Source organism: Mustelus asterias, chromosome 21, assembly GCF_964213995.1.
Source record: "Mustelus asterias chromosome 21, sMusAst1.hap1.1, whole genome shotgun sequence".
NCBI lineage: Eukaryota > Metazoa > Chordata > Chondrichthyes > Carcharhiniformes > Triakidae > Mustelus > Mustelus asterias.
The window spans coordinates 1,085,348-1,108,634 of NC_135821.1; the positions used below are offsets into that span (position 1 = coordinate 1,085,348).

The window sequence follows — 23,287 nt, forward strand, 5'->3', positions numbered from 1 at the left end:
ACCGTGCCGCCCAATGGGGGTTCTGTGGCGATGAGCCACCTGATTCCCCAAAGTTTTTCCACCGCCTACAAGATACAAATTAGGAATTGCTGGATTACTCTCCACTTCACTGAACGATTGCAGCTCCAACGACCAATACATTTGACGCAGTCTAGGGCAATGGTTGATGGACACCCCATTCATCATCTTGCACATTCACTCACTCCAGCATTAGCATGCTGCGGCTGCATTGTGTACTATATAAGGTGCACTGCAGCAGCTCCTAAAGACTTCCTGAATCCTTGACCTCCACCAATGCGTAGGATGAACAGCATACGCACCCGCACACCACCACTTGCAAGTTCCCCTCCAAGCCGCGCACCATGCTGACTTGGAAAGGCATCACCGCCGTTCCTTCATTGCTGGGCCAAAATCCTAGAACTGCCCACCTGTTAGCGCTTTGGGTCTAACTACGCTAAACAGCAATACTAAAAGTGCGACTTACAAAGGAACTTAAGGATGGGCAATAAACGCTGACGTTGCCAGGTGCCACGTTCCACGAGTGAAAAGAAAGGAGTTGAAAGCAAACATCAGTTTGTTCGAAAGAGGCAACAATAAGTTAATATTTGGGTGACTAACAGCATCCAGCTAACCTAGCTTTTCTCTCTTTGATGCTGATGCAGTGTGCATTTCATTTTAAGATTTTAAAGAATCATAGATCTGCCTGTGCGGAGTTTGCACATTCTCCCTTGTCTGCCAGAGTCCCAGCCAGATGCTCCAGTTTCCTTCCACACTCCAAAGTTGCGCAGGTTAGGTGGATTGGCCATGCTAAATTGCCCCTTAGTGTCCAAAGATGTGCAGGTTAGGTGGATTAGTCATGCTAAATTGCCCCTTAGTGTCCAAAGATGTGCAGGTTAGGTGGACTAGCCATTACAGTGGTTAGCACTGCTGCTTCACAGCTCCAGGGACCTGGGTTCGATTCCCGGCTTGGGTCACTGTCTGTGTGGAGTTTGCACATTCTCCTCGTGTCTGCGTGGGTTTCCTCCGGGTGCTCCGGTTTCCTCCCACAGTCCAAAGATGTGCGGGTTAGATTGATTGGCCATGCTAAAATTGCCCTTAGTGTCCCGGGATGCGTAGGTTAGAGGGATTAGTGGGTAAATATGTAGGGATATGGGGGTAGGGTCTGGGTGGGATTGTGGTCGGTGCAGACCCGATGGGCCTCTTTCTGTGCTGTAGGGTTTCTAAGCTAAATTGCCCCTTAGTGTCAAAAGATGTGCAGGTTAGATGGATTGGCCATACTAAATTGCTCCTTAGTATCCAAAGATGTGTAGGTTAAGTGGATCAGCCGTGCTAATTTGCCCCTTAGTGTCCAAAGATGTGCAGGTTAGGTAGATTAGTCATACTGAATTGCCCTGTAGTGTCCAAAGATAGAGCTTTGAAAGCTTGTGTGGCTTTTGCTACCAAATAAACCTGTTGGACTTTAACCTGGTGTTGTTAAACTTCTTACTGTGTCCAAAGATATGCAGGTTCGGTGGATAAACCAGGGTAAAAGAGTGGGGTTATGGGGGTAGGGCGGGGTTGGGGGCCTGGATAAGATATTTTTCAAGAGAGTCGGTGCAGACTCGATTACCGACTGGCCTTTTCTGCGCAGCCGGGATTCTATGATTGGGGCCGTACACAAGGTACTCAAAGTCTGGTACGTAAAGGTACATAAAGTCTGCATTACCTAAATTGTGATGTGGAGATGCCGGCGTTGGACTGGGGTAAACACAGTAAGAAGTTTAACAACACCAGGTTAAAGTCCAACAGGTTTATTTGGTAGCAAAAGCCACACAAGCCACACACATTACCTAAATTGTGCCAGAGATGTCTCCTGTCCTTTCATTGTTTACTGTTCCTTTTCCAATGCTGATCCAATTCCACCTCAAACAATAAAGGGAAAATACTGCAATTGTTGTAAACCTGAATTAAAAATAGGAAGTGCGATTAAAACTCAGTGGATCAGGCAACATTAGCGGAGAGTGAGAGAGTTAACATTTCTGGCCAATGGCCCTTTATCAGAATTTAAAAATATATTTAATTCTCTACTCACACAAAGGGTAGTCGTGATCTGGAACTTTCTATTCCCCAGTAAGCTGTAGAGGGTGGGTGTCAGTTGAAAAAACTAAGTAATAGATTTTATTGTTAGACAAATGATATTAAGGATTGCAGAACAAACTGTATATAGGTGGAATTCAGAAACAGATCAGTCATGTTCTAATTGAGTGCTTACAGGATTGAATGGCCTTGTTCCTATTCACAGCTGTTGTTTGTGGTAAAGCACTCTTCGTCCTAATCATAGTGCTCATGCAAGGTTCAAGCCTTTATAACATCTCTCTTCATAATTGTACACTTTGTCTGGAAGGACCTTTCAAATTTAATCCAATCTTCACCTCTGCTTTTCCCTCAGGTGCTGTTTGCAGTTACTGTAAGTCTCGCCAGTCAGAGCTGTACCAGAAGGAGGTATGGTTAATAACAAAATAATAATCTTTATAGTTTGTGTTTGGGTGTCAAAAATTATGTGCTTTGTAGAATCTCTGGTATTGTCTTCTCATCTGCGCACCATACTTCAGGAAGGATGTCAAGCCCTTAGACAAGATGCAAAAAGTATTTTGTTGTCTAGCAATTAGACACTTCAACTAGTGTATTATAACTCTTTTACCAAGAAACCCTTTCTTGTGTGGTGCACAGAGGGCAGAGAGTCGACTCGCCATTATACTTAAATAATCTTCATCTTTTTTTACAATACCTTTGGTTCCAAACCTCGACAAAACACCTTCATTAAATGAAACCTCTTTCACTTCAAACAAACACTGCTTTAGCGCATTTATCTGAGACCTGAATACTACCAGTGAGGTTGAACTGGCCAGGCTCGCTCCACCGGGTAAGGATCAAGGTCTTAGGTCTTCCATGTGGTGAAAGTTGGCCTCAGGTCTCCACCGATTCTTCGTTGGATCCTTGCTACGTCTCAGCTGCCAACACCGAGTCTTCGCTGGCAGGTTTCTAACACTCCCCTCGTATCCTCCTTTTGGCGCCTTTCCAGAAAGCTCCCTGGCACCCAGCCAATGAGATTACAGAGTCCAAATATGGAAGATGCCTGGAGTACCTGTGGATGTGTGTTCCCAGGTGCACAGAGTGCATGTAGCTCCTTCATATATGGAAATGCAGTGTGTCTGGTAAGTATCCATAACGTTGCCCTTATTTTGTCAGAGGCAGGACCTCAGGCCATAGCCCACAGGAAACTGTCAGGGCTTGCACTTCTTGCCTTGACCTGTGTCCGTTCAACTTGGCTTGTCCTAATTCTCATCAGGCTCGGCTGGTGGCCTCTTGGCCACAATTTACCAAAATGGTACCAGGGATGAGGTGTCTGAAGAAGCAGGGGTCGATCCTTTTTACAACAGAAAAGGTTACATGAGGATTTGATTGTGGTATTCTAAGTTAGGAATGGTTATAAGTATGGTTGCAACTGCTTCCAGAGACTCACCATTTCTTGCCCATCCTATCGTCCTGGAGAGGGTGGTGATGAGCTGCCTTGAACTGCTGCAGTCCACGTTTTGTAGGAACGCCCACAGCAGTGCTGTTAGGAAGGGATTCCAGGATTTTGAATCAGTGACAGTGAAGGAATGGCAGAATAGTCCCAAGTCAGATTGGCGTGTGACTTGGAGTGGGACTTGCAGGTGGCATCCTTCCCATGCATCTGCTGCACTTGTCCTTCCAACTGGTAGAGGTCATGGATTTGGAAGAAGCCAGGCCAGTTGCTGCAGTGAATCTTGTGGATGGCACACTGTGCATCTTGTAGGTGGCACACGGTGCATCTTGTAGATGGCACACGGTGCATCTTGTAGATGGCACACGGTGCATCTTGCAGGTGGCGCACTGTGCATCTTGTAGGTGAGGCACTGAGCATCTTATAGATGGCGCACTGTGCATCTTGCAGGTGGCGCACTGTGCATCTTGTAGGTGGCGCGCAGTGCATCTTGCAGGTGGCGCACTGCATCTTGTAGGTGGCGCACTGTGCATCTTGTAGGTGGCGCACTGTGCATCTTGTAGGTGGCGCACTGTGCATCTTGTAGGTGGCGCGCAGTGCATCTTGTAGGTGGCGCACTGCATCTTGTAGGTGGCGCACTGTGCACCTTGTAGGTGGCGCGCAGTGCATCTTGCAGGTGGCGCACTGTGCATCTTGTAGGTGGCGCACTGTGCATCTTGTAGGTGGCGCACTGTGCATCTTGTAGGTGGCGCACTGTGCATCTTGTAGGTGGCGCACTGTGCATCTTGTAGGTGGCGCACTGTGCATCTTGTAGGTGGCGCGCAGTGCATCTTGTAGGTGGCGCACTGCATCTTGTAGGTGGCGCGCAGTGCATCTTGTAGGTGGCGCACTGCATCTTGTAGGTGGCGCACTGTGCACCTTGTAGGTGGCGCACTGTGCATCTTGTAGGTGGCGCACTGTGCATCTTGTAGGTGGCGCACTGTGCATCTTGTAGGTGGCGCACTGTGCATCTTGTAGGTGGCGCACTGTGCATCTTGTAGGTGGCGCACTGTGCATCTTGTAGGTGGCGCACTGTGCATCTTGTAGGTGGCGCACTGTGCATCTTGTAGGTGGCGCACTGTGCATCTTGTAGGTGGCGCACTGTGCATCTTGTAGGTGGCGCACTGTGCATCTTGTAGGTGGCGCACTGCACCTTGTAGGTGGCGCACTGTGCATCTTGTAGGTGGCGCACTGTGCATCTTGTAGGTGGCGCACTGTGCATCTTGTAGGTGGCGCACTGTGCATCTTGTAGGTGGCGCACTGTGCATCTTGTAGGTGGCGCACTGTGCATCTTGTAGGTGGCGCACTGTGCATCTTGTAGGTGGCGCACTGTGCATCTTGTAGGTGGCGCACTGTGCACCTTGTAGGTGGCGCACTGTGCACCTTGTAGGTGGCGCACTGTGCATCTTGTAGGTGGCGCACTGTGCATCTTGTAGGTGGCGCACTGTGCATCTTGTAGGTGGCGCACTGTGCATCTTGTAGGTGGCGCACTGCACCTTGTAGGTGGCGCACTGTGCATCTTGTAGGTGGCGCACTGCACCTTGTAGGTGGCGCACTGTGCATCTTGTAGGTGGCGCACTGCACCTTGTAGATGGCGCACTGTGCATCTTGTAGGTGGCGCACTGTGCATCTTGTAGGTGGCGCACTGTGCATCTTGTAGGTGGCGCACTGTGCATCTTGTAGGTGGCGCACTGTGCATCTTGTAGGTGGCGCACTGTGCATCTTGTAGGTGGCGCACTGTGCACCTTGTAGGTGGCGCACTGCACCTTGTAGGTGGCGCACTGCACCTTGTAGGTGGCGCACTGCACCTTGTAGGTGGCGCACTGCACCTTGTAGGTGGCGCACTGCACCTTGTAGGTGGCGCACTGTGCACCTTGTAGGTGGCGCACTGCACCTTGTAGGTGGCGCACTGTGCACCTTGTAGGTGGCACACGGTGCACCTTGTAGGTGGCACCCTGTGCCCTTCTTGTTTGTGCCGAACCATTTTATGCCTAGTCCCACTGACCTGCACTTGGACCATATCCCTCCACACCCCTCTCATCCATGAACCCGTCCAAGTTTTTCTTAAATGTTAAAAGTGACCCCGCATTTACCACTTTATCCGGCAGCTCATTCCACACTCCCACCACTCTCTGCGTGAAGAAGCCCCCCCTAATATTCCCTTTAAACTTTTCTCCTTTCACCCTTAACCCATGCCCTCTGGTTTTTTTACCCAGTTTGAGTTACTACATTTGTTTGATAACCATCTCACTTAGCACGGTGCCACACAACATGACGGAGGGCGGCACAGAGGTCAACACTGCTGCCTCACTGCATCAGGGATCCAGGTTCAATTCCAGCCTCGGGTCACTGTCTGTGTGGAGTTTGCACGTTCTCCCCGTGTCTGCGCGGGTTTCCTCCGGGTGCTCCGGTTTCCTCCCACAGTCCAAAGATGTGCAGGTCAGGTGGATTGGCCATGCTAAATTGCCCCTTATTGTCCCGTGTTGTGTAGGTTAGGTGAATTGGGCACGGTAAATTGTCTCTTTGTGTCACAGGACGTGTGGTTTAGGTAATTAGCAGGGTAAATAGGTGGGGCTGTGGGGAAAGGGCCTGGGTGGGATGCTCTGTCAGAGAGTCCAGATGCTCTGGTTTCCTCCCACGGTCCAAAGATGTGTGTGTTAGGTTGATTGGCCATGTTAAATTGTCCCTTGTGTCAGGACTCGCTGATGAAGGAGCGGCGCTCCGAAAGCTAGTGATACCAAATAAACCTGTTGGACTCTAATCTGGTGTTGTGAGACTTCTACTCAGGGGGATTAGCAGAGTAAATAACGGTTATGGGAATGGGGCCTGGTGGGATTGTTGTCAGTACAGACTCGATGGGCCGAATGCAGCCCTCCTGTACTGTAGGGATTCTATGAAATCAATGTGAAGATGGGACTTTGTATCCACAAGGACTGTGCGGTGGTCACTCCTACCAATACTGTCATGGATATTTGTGTTTGCAATAGCTAGGTCGATGAGAATGAGGTCAAGTATTTTTTTTCCTCCTTGTTGGTTCCCTCACCATCTGTCGCAGACCCAATCTAACACCTATGCCCTTTAGGGACTCGGTCAGGAGTGATGCTACTGAGACACTCCTGGTAATGGACTTTAAAACCCCTCAATCCAGAGTGCATTATGTGCCCTCAGTAATTTATCTAAATTGTGTTCAGTATGGTGGATTAACCCCACACATTTACCCTGCTAATCCCCCTGACACTAGGGTCAATTTAGCACGGCCAGTCAACCTGACCTGCACACCTTTGGACTGTGGGAGGAAACTGGAGCACCCGGAGGAAACCCTCGCCGACACGGGGAGAACGTGCAGACTCCACACAGACAGTGTAGCTTCTTAATTCCAGATTTTTCTTTTATTGAATTCAAATTCCGCCACCTGCTGTGGCGGGATTCGAACCCAGGATCCCAGAGCGTTAGCTGAGTTTCTGGATTGATGGTCTGTCGATAATACCACGAGGCCACCGCCTCCTCCTATTTATTCATCAGATGGAGACGTCCGTGCCTAGGCCAGCATTCGTTGCCCATTCTTAATTGTTCTTGAGGAGGTGGTGGTGAGCTGCCTTCTTGAAACGCTGCAGTCCGTGAATTGCCGGCACACCCACGATACCCTTTGAAAGATAACACTCTTAATACAGAGTCTTTCCTTGTGTTCCTTTTTGTTTGATTTTAACTATCAAGTTGCTCCTTTTTTATATGCAAGCTAGTGATCGAGTCAAGGGAAAGACTTTACAGAACCACCATATGTCCACAACCTGCACATTGTGTCAACTGACAAGATTACATGGAATTGGCGATATTGACGTAGCACTTTTTGATGACTGAAAAATGTGATGAAATGATGACAAATGGTAAAATTTGTGATCAGGAGCGCACAATTTTTAATAATGTGCTAATTATCTACAGGCGCAGGGATTCCAGACCCAGGTGAAGCTGGGTTAGAAGGAGAGGTGGTGGCGTGGTAATGTTACTGGGCCAGTGATCCAGAGACCCAGCCTAATACCCTTGAGGGTCATGTGGTTTAATCCCACCACGTCAGCTGGTCCAATTTAAATTTAATGAATTAATTGAAATCTGGAATTGAAAGCTCGTCTCAGTAATGGGGCCATGAAACTATCATCGTTTGTCGTTTTGAAACAAAAACAAACCCCATCTGGTTCACTAATGTCCTTGAGGGAAGGAAATCTTACCGCGTCTGGTTGTACCTGACTCCAGATCCACAGCAAAGTGGTTGACTGTTAACTGCCCTCTGAAATGACCTAGCAAGCCCCTTGGTTCAAGGAATGGGCTTGCCAGTGACACCCACATCCTGTGAAAACCAAAAGAAAAGGCAGGGCATAATTGAACAAGGGCGCATAGATGTAATTCAGTTCCCATTTTAAAATGTCATGTGTTGACCTTTCTTCTGTAAGCTCCCATGTCTATATTTATAACGGAAACTAAATGTGTTGGTCGATAATTATGATATTCCACCAATGAGAGGCCTAGATAGAGTGGATGTGGAGAGGATGTTTACATAGTGGGAGAGACCAAAACCCGAGGGTACAACCTCAAGAGTGATGGGACACACCTCTAAAACTGAGATGAGGAGGAATTTCTTCAGCTGGAGGGTGGTGAATCTGTGGAACTCATTGCCACAGAGGGCTGTGGAGGCCAGGTCATTGAGTGTTTTGAAGACAGAGACAGGGCGGCATGGTGGCACAGTGGTTTGCACTGCTGCCTCACAGCGCCAGTGGTCTGAGTTCAACTCCCGGCTTGGGTCACTGTCTGTGTGGAGTTTGCACGTCCTCCTCTGCGTAGGTTTCCTCCGGGTGCTCCAGTTTCCTCCCACAGTCTGAAAGACCTGCGGGTTAGGTGCATTGACCCGAATAGGTGCCGGAGTGTGGCGACTAGGGGAACGTTCGCAGTAACTTCATTATAGCGTTAATATAAGCCTTACTTGTGATGAATAAATAAACTTCATACTTTACTTTAGATTGGTTCTTGATCAATAAGGAGGATCAAGAGTTACTAGGAGAAGGCATGAGAATGGGGATGAGGAGCATATCAGCCATGATTGAATGGCAGAACAGACTCGATGGGCAGAATGGCCTAATTCTGCTCCTATATCTTATGGTGACATTGCAATGAGAAAGTTGACCTGAAGTGTGCAAAGATGTGTGATTTTTAATAAACACAGATAAGCTGACCTCTGATTTTCACTCCTATTAAGGCTTGACTCTCATGATATTGGAAAGCAAGCTGCAGCCGTCGTTATACTTTTGCGGGCACGTGTTTCAGTCTTTTATTGCTGTTATTCTCTTTTGTAACATTTCCTTGTAAACCTGACCCTGGGGGGTGTTTTTCTCACATTCAGATCTCGCAGCTGAAGCTACTGGAGGAGAAGTTTTCACGCTTATGGACACAGTGCCAGCGATGTCAGGGCAGTCTGCACGAGGACGTGCTTTGTACCAGGTGAGCAAGGGTCTTTTCACTCCCACCGATGGTGTTCCTCGTTATGGAGCTACTGCTTTGTCGAACCCAGCCCTTGACCTTTGAATGTAGAAAATTGTAGAACCTCTCTAAACCCCGCTTCGTCTCCCGATCCTCAAACAACTGCAGGCTTTTAAAATCCAACTTGGCTTCACCTCGCCGGTATGTTTAGTTTTCCATCTTGATCTTTTCACCTGTGATAATATACTGTGGCTTTTAGCTCTCATGCCAGCAGACCATGTCGCTCCAAGGCCAGTCCCTAGAAAACATTTGTGTATGTTGTTTGTTTTGATTTAACGAGAGACAGCACTGAATGAATAATTTATCGTTTAATGCTCTTCCTCTTTCCACTCTTTGCCCTAATTCTCCTCCCACCATTTACCCCCACTGTCCCTGCTGAGGCCTTGCTGTGGCATGGGTCCTGCGGTGCCACCAACCCTCTCCACATATTTTGATTTGATTTATTATTGTCACATGTATTAGCAAACAGTGAAAAGTATTGTTTCTTGCTCGCTATACAGACAGAGCATACCGTTCATGGAGAAGGAAACGAGAGAGTGCAGAATGTAGTGTTACAGTCATAGCTAGGGTGTAGAGAGAGATCAACTTGATGCGAGGTAGGTCCATTCAAAAGTCTGACAGCAGCAGGGAAGAAACTGTTCTTGAGTCGGTTGGTATGTGACCTCAGACTTTTGTATCTTTTTCCTGACGGAAGAAGGTGGAAGAGAGAATGTCCGGGGGTGCGTGGGGTCCTTAATTATGCTGGCTGCTTTGCCGAGGCAACAGGAAGTGTGGACAGTGTCAATGGATGGGAGGCTGGTTTGCATGATGGATTGGGCTACATTCACGACCTTTTGTGGTTCCTTCCGGTCTTGGGCAGAGCAGGAGCCATGCCAAGCTGTGATACAACCAGAAAGAATGCGCTGGTGTTGAGTGTTGGCAGGATGCTTGATCTTGTGGGACGTGCAGCACGCTCTAATCCTCTCTTTGCTGACACCCATGCACTTTCCAGCAAGGGTAGTGCTCATGAGCTAGCCTGATTTCATTTCTTCCCTTTGCTAAGCCAGGAGAGTGTGGTCAATTTTGAAACCTCAACTCATATCAGTTAACTCTTCATGAAAAGTTCTGTGTTGCGGGACTATATGGTTGTGCCTTTACTCAGTTTTTAGCACAGTGGAATGTATTCAGTACCGTATTCATAGACTGCAAGGAACCACAAAAGGTCGTGAATGTAGCCCAGTCCATCGCGCAAACCAGCCTCCCATCCATTGATTCTGTCTACAGTTCCCGCTGTCTCGGCAAAGCAGCCAGCATAATCAAGGATCCCATGCACCCCGGACATTCTCTCTTCCACCTTTTCCCGTCGGGAAAAAGATACAAAAGTCTGAGGTCACTTCCCAACTGACTCAAGGACAGCTTCTTCCCTGCTGCTGTCAGACTTTTGACAAAGGGTCATCTGGACTCGAAACATCAGCTCTTTTCTCTCCTTACAGATGCTGCCAGACCTGCTGAGGTTTTCCAGCATTTTCTCTTTTGGTTTTGAATGGAACTACCTTGCATTAAGTTGATCTTTCTCTACACCCCTAGCTATGACAGTAACACTATATTCTGCACTCTCTCCCTTCCTTCTCTATGAACAGTATGCTCTCTCTGTATAGCGCGCAAGAGATAATAATTTTCACTGTATACATTATTGTCACTTGTGACTGTATTGTCACTGTGTACATGTGACAATAATGAATCAAATCAGTAGTAACTGATCCAACTGGACCGCAGGCTTGACTTGGATGCTGTTCTGGCAAAATTCCTTAACCCTACGTCACACAAAAGGTGTCAATGTTGATGGGGCTGGAGTTGCTATGTGCAGAACCTTATACCTTCGCAAGGATTTGGCAGGTTCTCATGTCTGACAACTGCGATTCATATCAGACTTTCAGAAATCTTAAGTTATGAGGAAGTGTTGAGGAATTCAAAGTATTTTGAGTGCAGTGAAAATAACACTGAAGACATTACATAGAAGATATGTAGAAGAAACAGAGGCTTTGAAATTTAAGAAATTTAAGACTGAGATGAGGCATTTTTTCATTTCATAAAATCATAGCATTTGTGGTTTGATTTGATTTTAAAAAATAAACTTTATTAGTCACAAGTAGGCTAACATTAACACTGCAATGAAGTTACTGTGAAAAATCCCCGCGTCACCATACCCCGGCGCCCGTTCGGGTACACAGAGGGAGAATTTAGCATGGCCAATGCACCTAGCCAGCACGTCATTTAGACTGTGGGAGGAAACCGGAGCACCCGGAGGAAACGCACGCAGACATGGGGAGAATGTGCAAACTCCACACAGTCAGTGATCCAGGCCGGGAATCGAACCCGGGTCCCTGGAGCTGTGAGGCTGCAATGCTAACCACTGTGCCGCCGTTATTGTTGTCGCATGTATTAGTATACAACGAAAAGTATTGTTTCTTGTGCATAGAACATAGAACAGTACAGCACAGAACAGGCCCTTCGGCCCACGATGTTGTGCCGAGCTTTATCTGAAACCAAGATCAAGCTATCCCACTCCCTATCATCTTGGTGTGCTCCATGTGCCTATCCAATAACCGCTTAAATGTTCCTAAAGTGTCTGACTCCACTATCACTGCAGGCAGTCCATTCCACACCCCAACCAGTCTCTGCGTAAAGAACCTACCTCTGATATCCTTCCTGTATCTCCCACCGCGAACCCTATAGTTATGCCCCCTTGTAATAGCTCCATCCACCCGAGGAAATAGCCTTTGAACGTTCACTCTATCTATCCCCTTCATCATTTTATAAACCTCTATTAAGTCTCCCCTCAGCCTCCTCCGCTCCAGAGAGAACAGCCCTAGCTCCCTCAACCTTTCCTCATAAGACCTACCCTCCAAACCAGGCAGCATCCTGGTAAATCTCCTCTGCACTCTTTCCAGCGCTTCCACATCCTTCTTATAGTGAGGTGACCAGAACTGCACACAATATTCCAAATGTGGTCTCACCAAGGTCCTGTACAGTTGCAGCATAACCCCATGGCTCTTAAACTCCAACCCCCTGTTAATAAAAGCTAACACACTATAGGCCTTCTTCACAGCTCTATCCACTTGAGTGGCAACCTTTAGAGATCTGTGGATATGAACCCCAAGATCTCTCTGTTCCTCCACAGTCTTCAGAACCCTACCTTTGACCCTGTAATCCACATTTAAATTAGTCCTACCAAAATGAATCACCTCACATTTATCAGGGTTAAACTCCATTTGCCATTTTTCAGCCCAGCTTTGCATCCTATCTATGTCTCTTTGCAGCCTACAACAGCCCTCCACCTCATCCACTACTCCACCAATCTTGGTGTCATCAGCACCGTACAAACAAAGCATGCTGTTCATAAAAAAGGGAAAGGAGAGGGTGCAGAATGGCGTGTTACAGTGATTGCTCGAGAGAGAAAGATTCCTACAGTGCAGAAGAGGGCATTCGGCCCATCAAGTCTGCACTGACTCTGATAGAGAATCTTACACAGGCAGGCTCTATCCACCATAACCCTGCATATTTCCCATGGCTACTCCATCTAACCTACACATCTTGGGACACCTAAGGGACAATTTAGCATGGCCAACGCTCCTAACCCGCACATCTTTGGACTGAGAGAGGAAACCGGAGCACCCAGAGGAAACCCACGCAGACACGGGGAGAACGTGCAAACTCCACACAGACAGTGACCCAAGGCCGGAATCGAACGTGCGTCTCTGGAGCTGTGAGGCAGCAGTGCTAACCACTGTGCCGCCCTGAGGTTTTCTCTGAAGTTTGTGGATATGTGGGATTCTCTTCCCCAGAAAGCAGTGGAGGCTTTATCATTAAATTTATTCAAGGCAGAATTCGACAGATCTTTGATAGATCAGGGAGTCAAGATTAATGGGGAACAGATCGGAAAGTGGAGTTGGGGCCACAGCCAAATGAGACATGGTCATATTGAATGGCAGAGCAGGCTCGAACCACCTGCTCCTGCTTCTAAGCCCTACGTGGATGTTACGACAAATGCATAAAATTCTACTTGCAGACCATAAGTAAAAATGCAGAGGTACTTGAAATTGCAAGAGCAAGAGCAAAAAAGATCTCTAAAATGTGTCAGTGTTTTGGCCATTTGATCAGAGCTGAAAAGCTTCAGAGATCTGCACTAGAGGGCAGTCGAAAGAGGGGTCTTCCTAGCTGTGCTTAGTGGGGTGATGGAAGTCACAGAGCGGTTGCAGATGGGATACAGTGGATGTGTGAGGATAAGACCATAAGACATAGGAGCAGAATTAGGCCACTCGGCCCATCAAGTCTGCTCCGCCATTCAATCATGGCTGATACTTTTCTCATCCCCATTCTCCTGATGGCACAAAACACAAGGACGTGACATACCATTTGATTTGATTTATTATTGTCACCTGTATTAGCATACAGTGAAAAGTATTGTTTCTTGCGCACTATTATAGACAAAGCATACCGTACATAGAGAAGGAAAGGAGAGGGTGCAGAATGTAGTGTTACAGTCATAGCTAGGGTGTAGAGAAAGATCAATTTACTGCGAGGTAGGTCCATTCAAAAGTCTGATGGCAGCAGGGAAGAAGCTGTTCTTGAATCGGTTGGTATGTGTCCTCAGACTTTTGTATCTCTTTCCCGACAGAAGTAGGTGGAAGAGAGAATGTCCGGGAGGCGTGGGGTTCTTAATTATGCTGGCTGCTTTGCCGAGGCAGCGGGAAGTGTAGACAGAGTCAATGGATGGGGGGGCTGATTTGCCTGATGGACTGGGCTATACTGACAAAACATACCGTTCATAGAATACACAGGGGAGAAGGGAAGGAGAGGGTGCAGGAATGTAGTGTTACAGTCATAGCTAGGGTGTAGAGAAAGATCAACTTAATATTTGGTAGGTCCATTCAAAAGTCTGACGGCAGCAGGGAAGAAGCTATTCTTCAGTCAGTTGGCACGTGACCTCAGACTTTTGACAACAGGTCTCCTGGTAAGAGTAGCTAGCTGCAAGCAGCAGCAATGAAGTAAAGTAGTACTTCCTGAACAATCTTACACAGTGGAAAAATGGCAAAAAGGCAAAGCCCTTGAAGTATACAGGGGTTCAAGGAACATCTAAATGTTTGCAAAGAAGGCGGATGGAGAAATACTTTTGGTTTATCAAAGTAATTTTTAAAATAATATCCATTATATTCCCTGATCTTGATTTTTGGGTTGATGGATTGGTTAGAACTTACTCTCATCCAATTTCAATATGACGGATCGTGAATTGCAACTGTCTGTTGTGCTGAAGGTGTAGTCCTGATATGCGTGTACAACACACACTGCTCACACCAGCCGCACACAACACACACTGTGCAATCATTTCACTACCAAATTCAGCGGAGAATCGCTTTGAGGTTACTTGTGTTAGTCATATGTGATGCTTTTTGGTTTGTGGGACGTTGGGGTGTGTTATAGCGCTGTTTGAAATCAATACGCAGAAATATTTTTCAATTTCCGATTTATTGAGATGCGGCACGGTGGCACAGTGGGTTAGCACTGCTGCCTCACAGTGCCTGGGACCCGGGGTCGATTCCCGGCTTGGGTCACTGTCTGTGCGGAGTCTGCATGTTCTCCCCGTGTCTGCGTGGGTTTAAAGTTTATTTATTAGTCTCACAAGTAGGCTTACATTCACATCCAAAGATGTGCGGGTTAGGTTGATTGGCCATGCTAAAATTGCCCCTTAGTGTCCTGAGATGCGTGGATTAGAGGGATTAGCGGGTAAATGTGTAGGGATATGGGGGTAGGGCCTGGGTGGGATTGTGGTCGGTGCAGACTCGATGGGCCAAATGGCCTCTTTCTGCACTGTAGGGTTTCTATGATTTCTACACTGCGGTGAAGTTACTGTGAAAGTTCCCTAGTCGCCACACTCCGGCGCCTGCTCAGGAGTTGATGGGCTGGGGGTGTGGGGGTCTGGGTGGTCTGCTCTTTTGGAGAGTTGGTGCAGACTTGATGGGCCAAATGGCCCCCTCCTGCACTGCAGGGATTCTATAGATATGGATTACCTAAATCCCATTCCCCTATCCACATCACAAATATTTGTCAGAAATAGGCAATGCTGTTTGTGGGAACTTATTGTGCGCAAATAGCATGCGTAAGTTTTTTGTCATGTTTCCTATGTTACAACTACAGCTAACAACTACTTGTGACACTAATAAATAAATAAAATAAATTAGAATCTAGAAAGAAGAAAATGGGTTTTATTCATTCAGATTTCAAAACTTTAATGTGCCTTAAGGGGGATTGATATCAACTCTGACCAGACAAATGGTTTGCTCCTGTGCAATACTCTCCCATGTTCTGCTTACCCTAGCATGAGAATTTTTCTGCCCCCCTCCACACCCCAAAGAAAAACTTCCAAACCTGCAAGTTGTGCACAGTTCTCACCAAGATGAGATAGCATAACTTGCCATGGTTATCTCCAATCTGAGGGCAGTTGGGTGCGTGAGAAAGGATTCATTGCTTGTCAAGAGAGCCCTGGCTCGCGATTGACATTTATGACTCCTCTGTTGCCAATGAGCATGATTTACGAGTTGCTTCGATGGTTGCAAATCCAAGGGCTGTTTAATGTCCCTGTAATCAAGTAATATCCAGTGGAAGGGTGAGATTTGTGGACGGCATTTAGCTCACATGAAGAGCGAAGCCTCCTATCTGGGGCTCGGGGCAGGCAATGACGAATGGGTCCTGTGAATCAATGTTGGGCTTGCTGCAGAAGGATGTAAAACATAATCAATGCTGCAATGATTAGGGAGCATCTGTGTGTGGGGTTGTTCTGAGTTGCTTCATGTGATAGCATGTTACAATTTACTTAATTTTAAGTGATGGAGGAAGAATATATTTGGGTTCACTGAAGGATATTAGTTGTATTTTTTAAATTCATTCGTGGGACATGGGCGTCGCTGGCTAGCATTTATTGCCCATTCCTAGTTGCCCCTTGAGAAGGTGGTGGTGAGCCGCCTTCTTGAACCGCTGCAGTCCACGTGCTGTGGGTTGACCCACAGTGCCGTTAGGGAGGGAATTCCAGGATTTTAACCCAGCGACTGCAAGGGAACGGTGATATATTTCCAAGTCAGGACGATGAGTGACTTGGAGGGGAACTTGCAGGTGGTGGTGTTCCCATGTATCTGCTGTCCTTGTCCTTCCAGATGGAAGTGGTTGTGGGTTTGGAAGGTGCTGTCTAAGGATCTTTGGTGAATTGCTGCAGTGCATCTTGTAGATGGTACACACTGCTGCTACTGAGCGTCGGTGGTGGAGGGAGTGAATGTTTGTGGATGTGGTGCCAATCAAGCGGGGCTGCTTTGTCCTGGATGGTGTCGAGCTTCTTGAGTGTTGTTGGAGCTGCACCCACCCAGGCAAGTGGGGAGTATTCCATCACACTCCTGACTTGTGCCTTGTAGATGGTGGATAAGCTCTGGAGAGTCGGGAGGTGAGTTACTCGCCGCAGTATTCCTAGCCTCTGATACATTTATAATGTGCTCTTCATGGTTCCAAGATATTCCAAAGCATTTTACACTTCAGATGTACTTCTATTAGCTGTAGTTGTTAAGTAGGAAACATGGCTGCTAATTTACACATACTATTTGCACACAATAAGTTCCCACAAACAGCATTGCCTACTACTGACAAATAATCTATTTGTGTCGTGGATAGAAGAATGCGAGTTAGATAATCCATATCTATAGAATCCCTACAGTGCAGAAGGAGGCCATTTGGCCCATCAAGTGTGCACCAACTCTCCAAAAGAGCAGACCACCCCCAAGACCACTCCCACCCCAACAACTCCACACATTTGTCATGTCCAATCCACTTAACCTACACATCTTGGGACACAAAGGGGCAATTTAGCATGGCCAATCCACCTCATCTGCACATTTTTGGACTGTGGGAGGAAACCGGAGCACCCGGAGGAAACCCACGCAGACACGGAGGGAACGTGCAGACTCCACACAGGCAGTGACCCGAGGCCAGCATCAAACCTGGGCCCCTAGCGGTGTGAGGCAGCAGTGCTAAGCACTGTGCCACCGTGTCGCCCATAATGGGGAGAACTTCCCTGCTGTTCTTTGTTAAGTACAGTAAGAAGTTTAACAACACCAGGTTAAAGTCCAACAGGTTTATTTGGTAGCAAAAGCCACACAAGCTTTCGGAGCTCCAAGCCCTTTCTTCAGGTGAGTGAGAATTCTGTTCACAAACAGGGCATATAAAGACAGAAACTCAATTTACATGAATTTACATGAATTTACATGAATAACACCTTTGTTAATGCAGTGGGATTTTCTAAGTCCTCCCGAAAGGATAGATGGGACATCAGTTTAATGTGTCATCTGAAGGACCACAACTCCCAACAGTACACCACTCCCTCAGTACGACACTGGTGCATCTCCCTTGATTTTATGCTCGCGTCTCTGGAATGGAGTGTGAACTCTCAACCTTCTGACTCCGAGGAAAGTGCCACCCGTGGCAAACGCCTAAATTCAAAGTATGGAATATTGGCCTAGCCTTCCCTACGCGGGATCTCAGTACGTGAACTCCATTTTAAAGTCATGCTGAAATAATTTTTACGGGTAATTTGGAAATATTCATGTTTCGCAACGTTCCACATTACAACATAGGCGGCACTTCAGAATAATCTCATTGGGTGTAAAGTGATTTGAGACCTCCGGAGGCTGTGGAACATACTGTATAAATGCAAGTCTCGTATGAGGCAAGGGCTTCAAATTGAATTTTCTCATTTCTAAAGGACGGCACGGTGGCACAGTGATTGGCACAGTGGGTTAGCACTGCTGCCTCACAGCGCCAGGGATCCGGGTTCGATTCCCGGCTTGGGTCACTGCCTGTGTGGAGTTTGCATGTTCTCCCAATGTCTGTGTGGGTTTCCCTCCGGGTGCTCCGGTTTCCTCCCACATTCTGAAAGACGTGCTGGTTAGGGTGCATTGACCCGAACAGGTGCCGGAGTGTGGCGACTAGGGGGAACTTCACAGTAACTTCATTGCGGTGTTAATGTGAGTCTTACTTGTGACACTAATAAATAAAAAAATTAACTTTACAGTTTCATTTGGTAGTGAGGAAAATATTTCCAATCGACAATAAGGTTTCAGTAATGTCAGAAAATACTGAGCTGCACAGTCCCACACTTTCTGTTGGAGTGGGTGGGGGTGGTTAGATATTTGATGCAGACGTGTTGGAGTCGGGCTGCACTCACCACAACGCTGCTCAGTCTGGTACACCATCCACTTCCATTATTCAGCAGTCACTGAGCCAGAAGGAGGAAGTAAAAGGATTCTGGTCTGATTCAGACTTTATTTACAATTTTCTTGCTGTCCCACCACCCCTTCCCCTGTCCATGTTTGATGCGTATTTGTTTATATGTTTTGCGAGTATGAAATTGCTCCCTTCGCTTTCCCCCATCCTGTTACTTACTCTCAGCGCCAGGGAGCCCAGTTCGATTCCGGCCGCGGGTCACTGTCTGTGTGGAGTTTGCACATTCTCCCCGTGTCTGCGTGGGTTTCCTCCCACTCTCCAAAAATGTGTGGGTTAGGTTGATTGGCAGTGCTCAGGGAGATTAGCAGGGTAGATAGAGGAATAAGGCCTGGGTGGGATTGTTGTTGGTGCAGGCTCGATGGGCCGAATGGCCTCCTTCTGTACTGTAGGGATTCTATGATTCTACTTCTTACCCTGCGCAGAACCTAAGGCCTAGCAGACAGGCTTGCCCCATGCATGTTTTAGTTAGCAGCAGTGTTGGCTTTTAACTGGCTTTCTCTTATTGTTGAAATTTACAGTGCAGAGGCAGGCCATTTGGCCTATCTTAACTCTGCTGGCTGAACAGGAACTGCAGTAAGGAGTCTAACGACACCAGGTTAAAGTCCAACAGGTTTATTTGGTAGCAAACGCCACTAGCTTTCGGAGCGCTGCCCCTTCGTCAGGTGAGTGGGAGATCTGCTCATAAACAGCAAACAGGGCATATAAAGACACAAACTCAATTTACAGAATAATGAATAATGATTGGAATGCGAGTCTTTACAGCTAATCAAAGAGTCGCATTCCAATCATTATTCATTATTCTGTAAATTGAGTTTGTGTCTTTATATGCCCTGTTTGCTGTTTATGAGCAGATCTCCCACTCACCTGACGAAGGGGCAGCACTCCGAAAGCTAGTGGCGTTTGCTACCAAATAAACCTGTTGGACTTTAACCTTGTGTTGTTAAACTCCTTACTGTGTTTACCCCAGTCCAACGCCGGCATCTCCACATCATGAACAGGAACTATCCAGCCTAATTTTCACTTTCTAAAGTAAAGTTTATTTATTTGTCACAAGTAAGGCTTACATTAACACTGCAATGAAGTTACTGTGAAATTCCCCCCGTCGCCACACTCTGGCGCCTGTTCGGGTACACTGAGGGAGAATTTAGCACCTAACCAGCCAATGCACCCTAACCAGCACGTCTTTGGACTGTGGAAGGTAACCGGAGCAACCGGAGGAAACCCATGTCGACACGGGGAGAACGTGCAGACTCCGCACAGACAGTGACCCGAGGCTGGAATTGAACCCGGGTCCCTGGCGCTGTGAGACAGCAGTGCTGACCACTGTGCCACCGTGCCGCCCTTGGCCTGGAACCTTGTAGGTAAAGAACTTCCGGTACATATCCAAGTACCTTTTCAATGTGATGAGGGTGTTCTGCCTCTACCCTTTCAGGCAGTGAGTTCTATACTCTCAACACTCTCTGGGTGAAATAATTCTTCAACTCCCCTCTGTTCAAATAGATAAATCTATGTCCCTCAGTTATTGACCACTCGGCTAAGAGAACCAAGTCCTTCATTTCCTAGTTAAAAGATTGGAGGGAAATTGAGGATTTTTGCCCTAAGCAGAATAAGGGTCTGCAACTCTGCCTTTAACTAGAATCATAGAAACCCTACAGTGCAGAAGGAGGCCATTTGGCCCATCAAGTCTGCACCAACCACAATCTCACCCAGGCCCTATCCCAATAACTCCATGTATTTACCCTAGCTAGGGACAATTAATAGTATGGCCAATCCACCTAACCTGCACATCTTTGGACTGTGGGAGGAAACCGGTGCACCCGGAGGAAACCCACGCCGACACGGGGAGAACGTGCAAACTCCACACAGACAGTGACCCAAACCGGGAATCGAACCCGGGTCCCTGGCGCTGTGAGATCCCTTGGTAGGACCTCACTAGTTCCCTTATTATTTTAAACACCAATTAAACCTCCCCTCAACCTCCTCTGCTCCAAAGAAAACAATCCCAGCATATCAAATCTTTCCTCATAGCTAGCATTCTCCAGCCCTGGGAACATCTCCATCTAGATCTTGTCTAGTGCGATCACATCTGCCTTGTAATGCAATAACCAGAACTGTACATGGCGCTCCAGCTGTGGTCTGATGAATGCTTTATACAGTTTTACCATAAACTCCTTTCTCGTCTGTGTCTCAGCTAATGGAGGAAAGTGGCCTGTGTGCCTTTTTAACCATCTTATTTACCTGATCTTCAGGCATCTGTGGTCATATACTCCAAGGCCCTCTCCTTCTCTGCGGCCAGTGGTTAGCACTGCTGCCTCACAGTGCCAGGGACCCGGGTTTGATTCCCGGCTTGGGTCACTGTCTGTGTGGAGTTTGCACATTCTCCCCGTATCTGCGTGGGTTTCCTCCGGGTGCTCCAGTTTCCCCCCCGCAGTCCGAAAGACATGCTGGTTAGGGTGCATTGGCCATTCTAAATTTTCCCTTAGTGTACTCGAGCAGGCGCCAGAATGTGGCGACTAGGGGATTGTCACAGTAACTTCATTGCAGTGTGAATATAAGCCTACCTGTGACTAATAAATAAACTTTTTAAAAAAAGACTTTTACACTTCTGCATATTTTACCATTTATTGCATGTTCCCATGTCTTGTTTGCCTTTCCCAAATGCTTTACCTCACACTTCTCTGGACTGATTTACCTTCTGCCACTTTTCTGCCCATCTCACCATTGATATTTTCCTGCAGTCAATGACTTTCTTCCAACTAGTCATGATGTGGAGATGCCGGCGTTGGACTGGGGTAAACACAGTAAGAAGTTTAACAACACCAGGTTAAAGTCCAACAGGTTTATTTGGTAGCAAAAGCTTTTGCTACCAAATAAACCTGTTGGACTTTAACCTGGTGTTGTTAAACTTCTTACTGTGTTTCTTCCAACTGTCATCAGCATGGCCAATTTTTGCTTCCATCTGCAAACCTTGGGCATGGTGGGTTGGTGCTGCAGCGCTTTATGTGAACTTCTTGCTCCTTCCACCATCCAAAACCAGGTCTTTTTCTGGGTGGAAGTAAGGTGTTGTGTTCCAAGCACCTTGCAAAGGACCCTAACTTCCTCAAAATAATGTTTTTGTGGGTTTTCTTCCCTCGTGTCCTAAAGCTGTAATTTATTCTCGGGCATGGTTGGGCGTTGCCAATTCTATCATCCCCATACAACAATAACTTCCATATATATGGCACTTTTAGCATGGCAAATAATCCCATGGCACTTCATGAGAACGTTAACAAAAAATGTTTGATGTTATGTCACATAAGAGTTGGCACAGATGACCAAGAACTTGGTCAGAGGGATAGGTTTTAATACAGTTAAGCTATCTCTTATTGAGGTCAAGCGGCATAAAGATATGGGGAGTAATTCTAGAGCTCGGGGCCTTGGCAGCTGAAAGCTTGGCCGCCAGTAGTGTAGTGAGGAATCATAGAATCCCTACAGTGCAGAAGCAGGCAATTTGGCCCATTGAGTCTGCACCAGACAACAATCCCACCCAGGCCCTACCCCACGTATTTGCCCCACTAATCTCCCTGACACTAAGGGACAATTTAGCATGGCCCGTCCACCTAACCCGCACATCTTTGGAAGAAAGCCTGTAGATGAGAAATAGCAGGGGCCCATGGATACACCTTATGTGAGGGAGCCGAAAGGGGGGTTATTGCTCGAGATATTCTGGCTGCGCCTGGTTACTGGCACCCTGCACAATCATGGAAGGCATCAAATAACCTGCAGATACTTGCTGTTTTGAGCCGTGGCTACTTTAGTGAGGTACTGGAGTTCCTCATGTTCATGAAACCATTGCCTTTTAAAGAGGAACACTGAAATAAAATGTTATTGTTTTCTCTGAAACTGATTTTTTTTTTAGTTTTTAAGTTTAAGTTTATTTATTAGTCACAAGTAAGGCTTACATTAACACTGCAATGAAGTTACTGTGAAAATCCCCGAGTCGCCACACTCCGGCGCCTGTTCGGGTAACACTGAGGGAAAATTTCGCACGGCCAATGCACCCCTAACCAGCAAGTCTTTTGGACTGTGGGAGGAAACCGGAGCACCCGGAGGAAACCCGCGCAGACACGGGGAGAACGTGCAGACTCCTCACAGACAGTGACCCAAGCTGTGAATCGAACCTGACTCCCTGGCGCTGTGAGGCAGCAGTGCTAACCACTGTGCCACCGTGCAGCCCCAAATGGCAGGAGAGTTAATTTGGAGAAGCTTAAAGATCGCTTGGTGCTGGGCACAGTTGCACAGAGAGGAAACATCACCAGGCCTTGTGTAACGTGCAGCAATTCTATCCTTTTCGGGGGTGGCACGGTGGTTAGCACTGCTGCCTCACAGCACCAGGGATCCAGGTTCAATTCTCAGCTTGTCTGTGAATTCACTGTCTGTGCGGAGTCTGCACGTTCTCCCCGTGTCTGCGTGGGTTTCCTCCCGGCGCTCCCGTTTCCTCCCACAGTCTGAAAGACGTGCTGGTTAGGTGCATTGGCCATGCAAAATTCTCCCTCAGTGTACCCATTGGTACACTGAGCGGCACATTGGGCGGCACGGTAGGACAGTGGTTAGCACTGCTGCTTCACAGCTCCAGGGACCTGGGTTCGATTCCCGGCTTGGGTCGCTGTCTGTGTGGAGTTTGCACATTCTCCTCGTGTCTGCGTGGGTTTCCTCCGGGTGCTCCGGTTTCCTCCCACAGTCCAAAGATGTGCGGGTTAGGTTGATTGGCCATGCTAAAAATTGCCCTTAGTGTCTGGGATGCGTAGGTTAGAGGGATTAGTGGGTAAATGTGTAGGGATATGGGGGTAGGGCCTGGGTGGGATTGTGGTCGGTGCAGACTCGATGGGCCGAATGGCCTCTTTCTGTGCTGTAGGGTTTCTAAGATTTCAAACAGGC

At 47.4% G+C, this 23,287-nt stretch overlaps 1 protein-coding gene across 1 annotated transcript in view; it reads left to right on the forward strand.

The window, feature by feature from the left end:
- pold1 (polymerase (DNA directed), delta 1, catalytic subunit) overlaps window positions 1–23,287 on the forward strand; it is a 232,159-nt gene that overhangs the window by 185,880 nt on the left and 22,992 nt on the right. Inside the window, exons 25-26 of the mRNA XM_078237250.1 lie at window positions 2,429–2,481; window positions 8,934–9,031. Of these exons, the coding sequence (XP_078093376.1) occupies window positions 2,429–2,481; window positions 8,934–9,031 (151 nt within the window). The remainder of the gene's footprint in view (window positions 1–2,428; window positions 2,482–8,933; window positions 9,032–23,287) is intronic.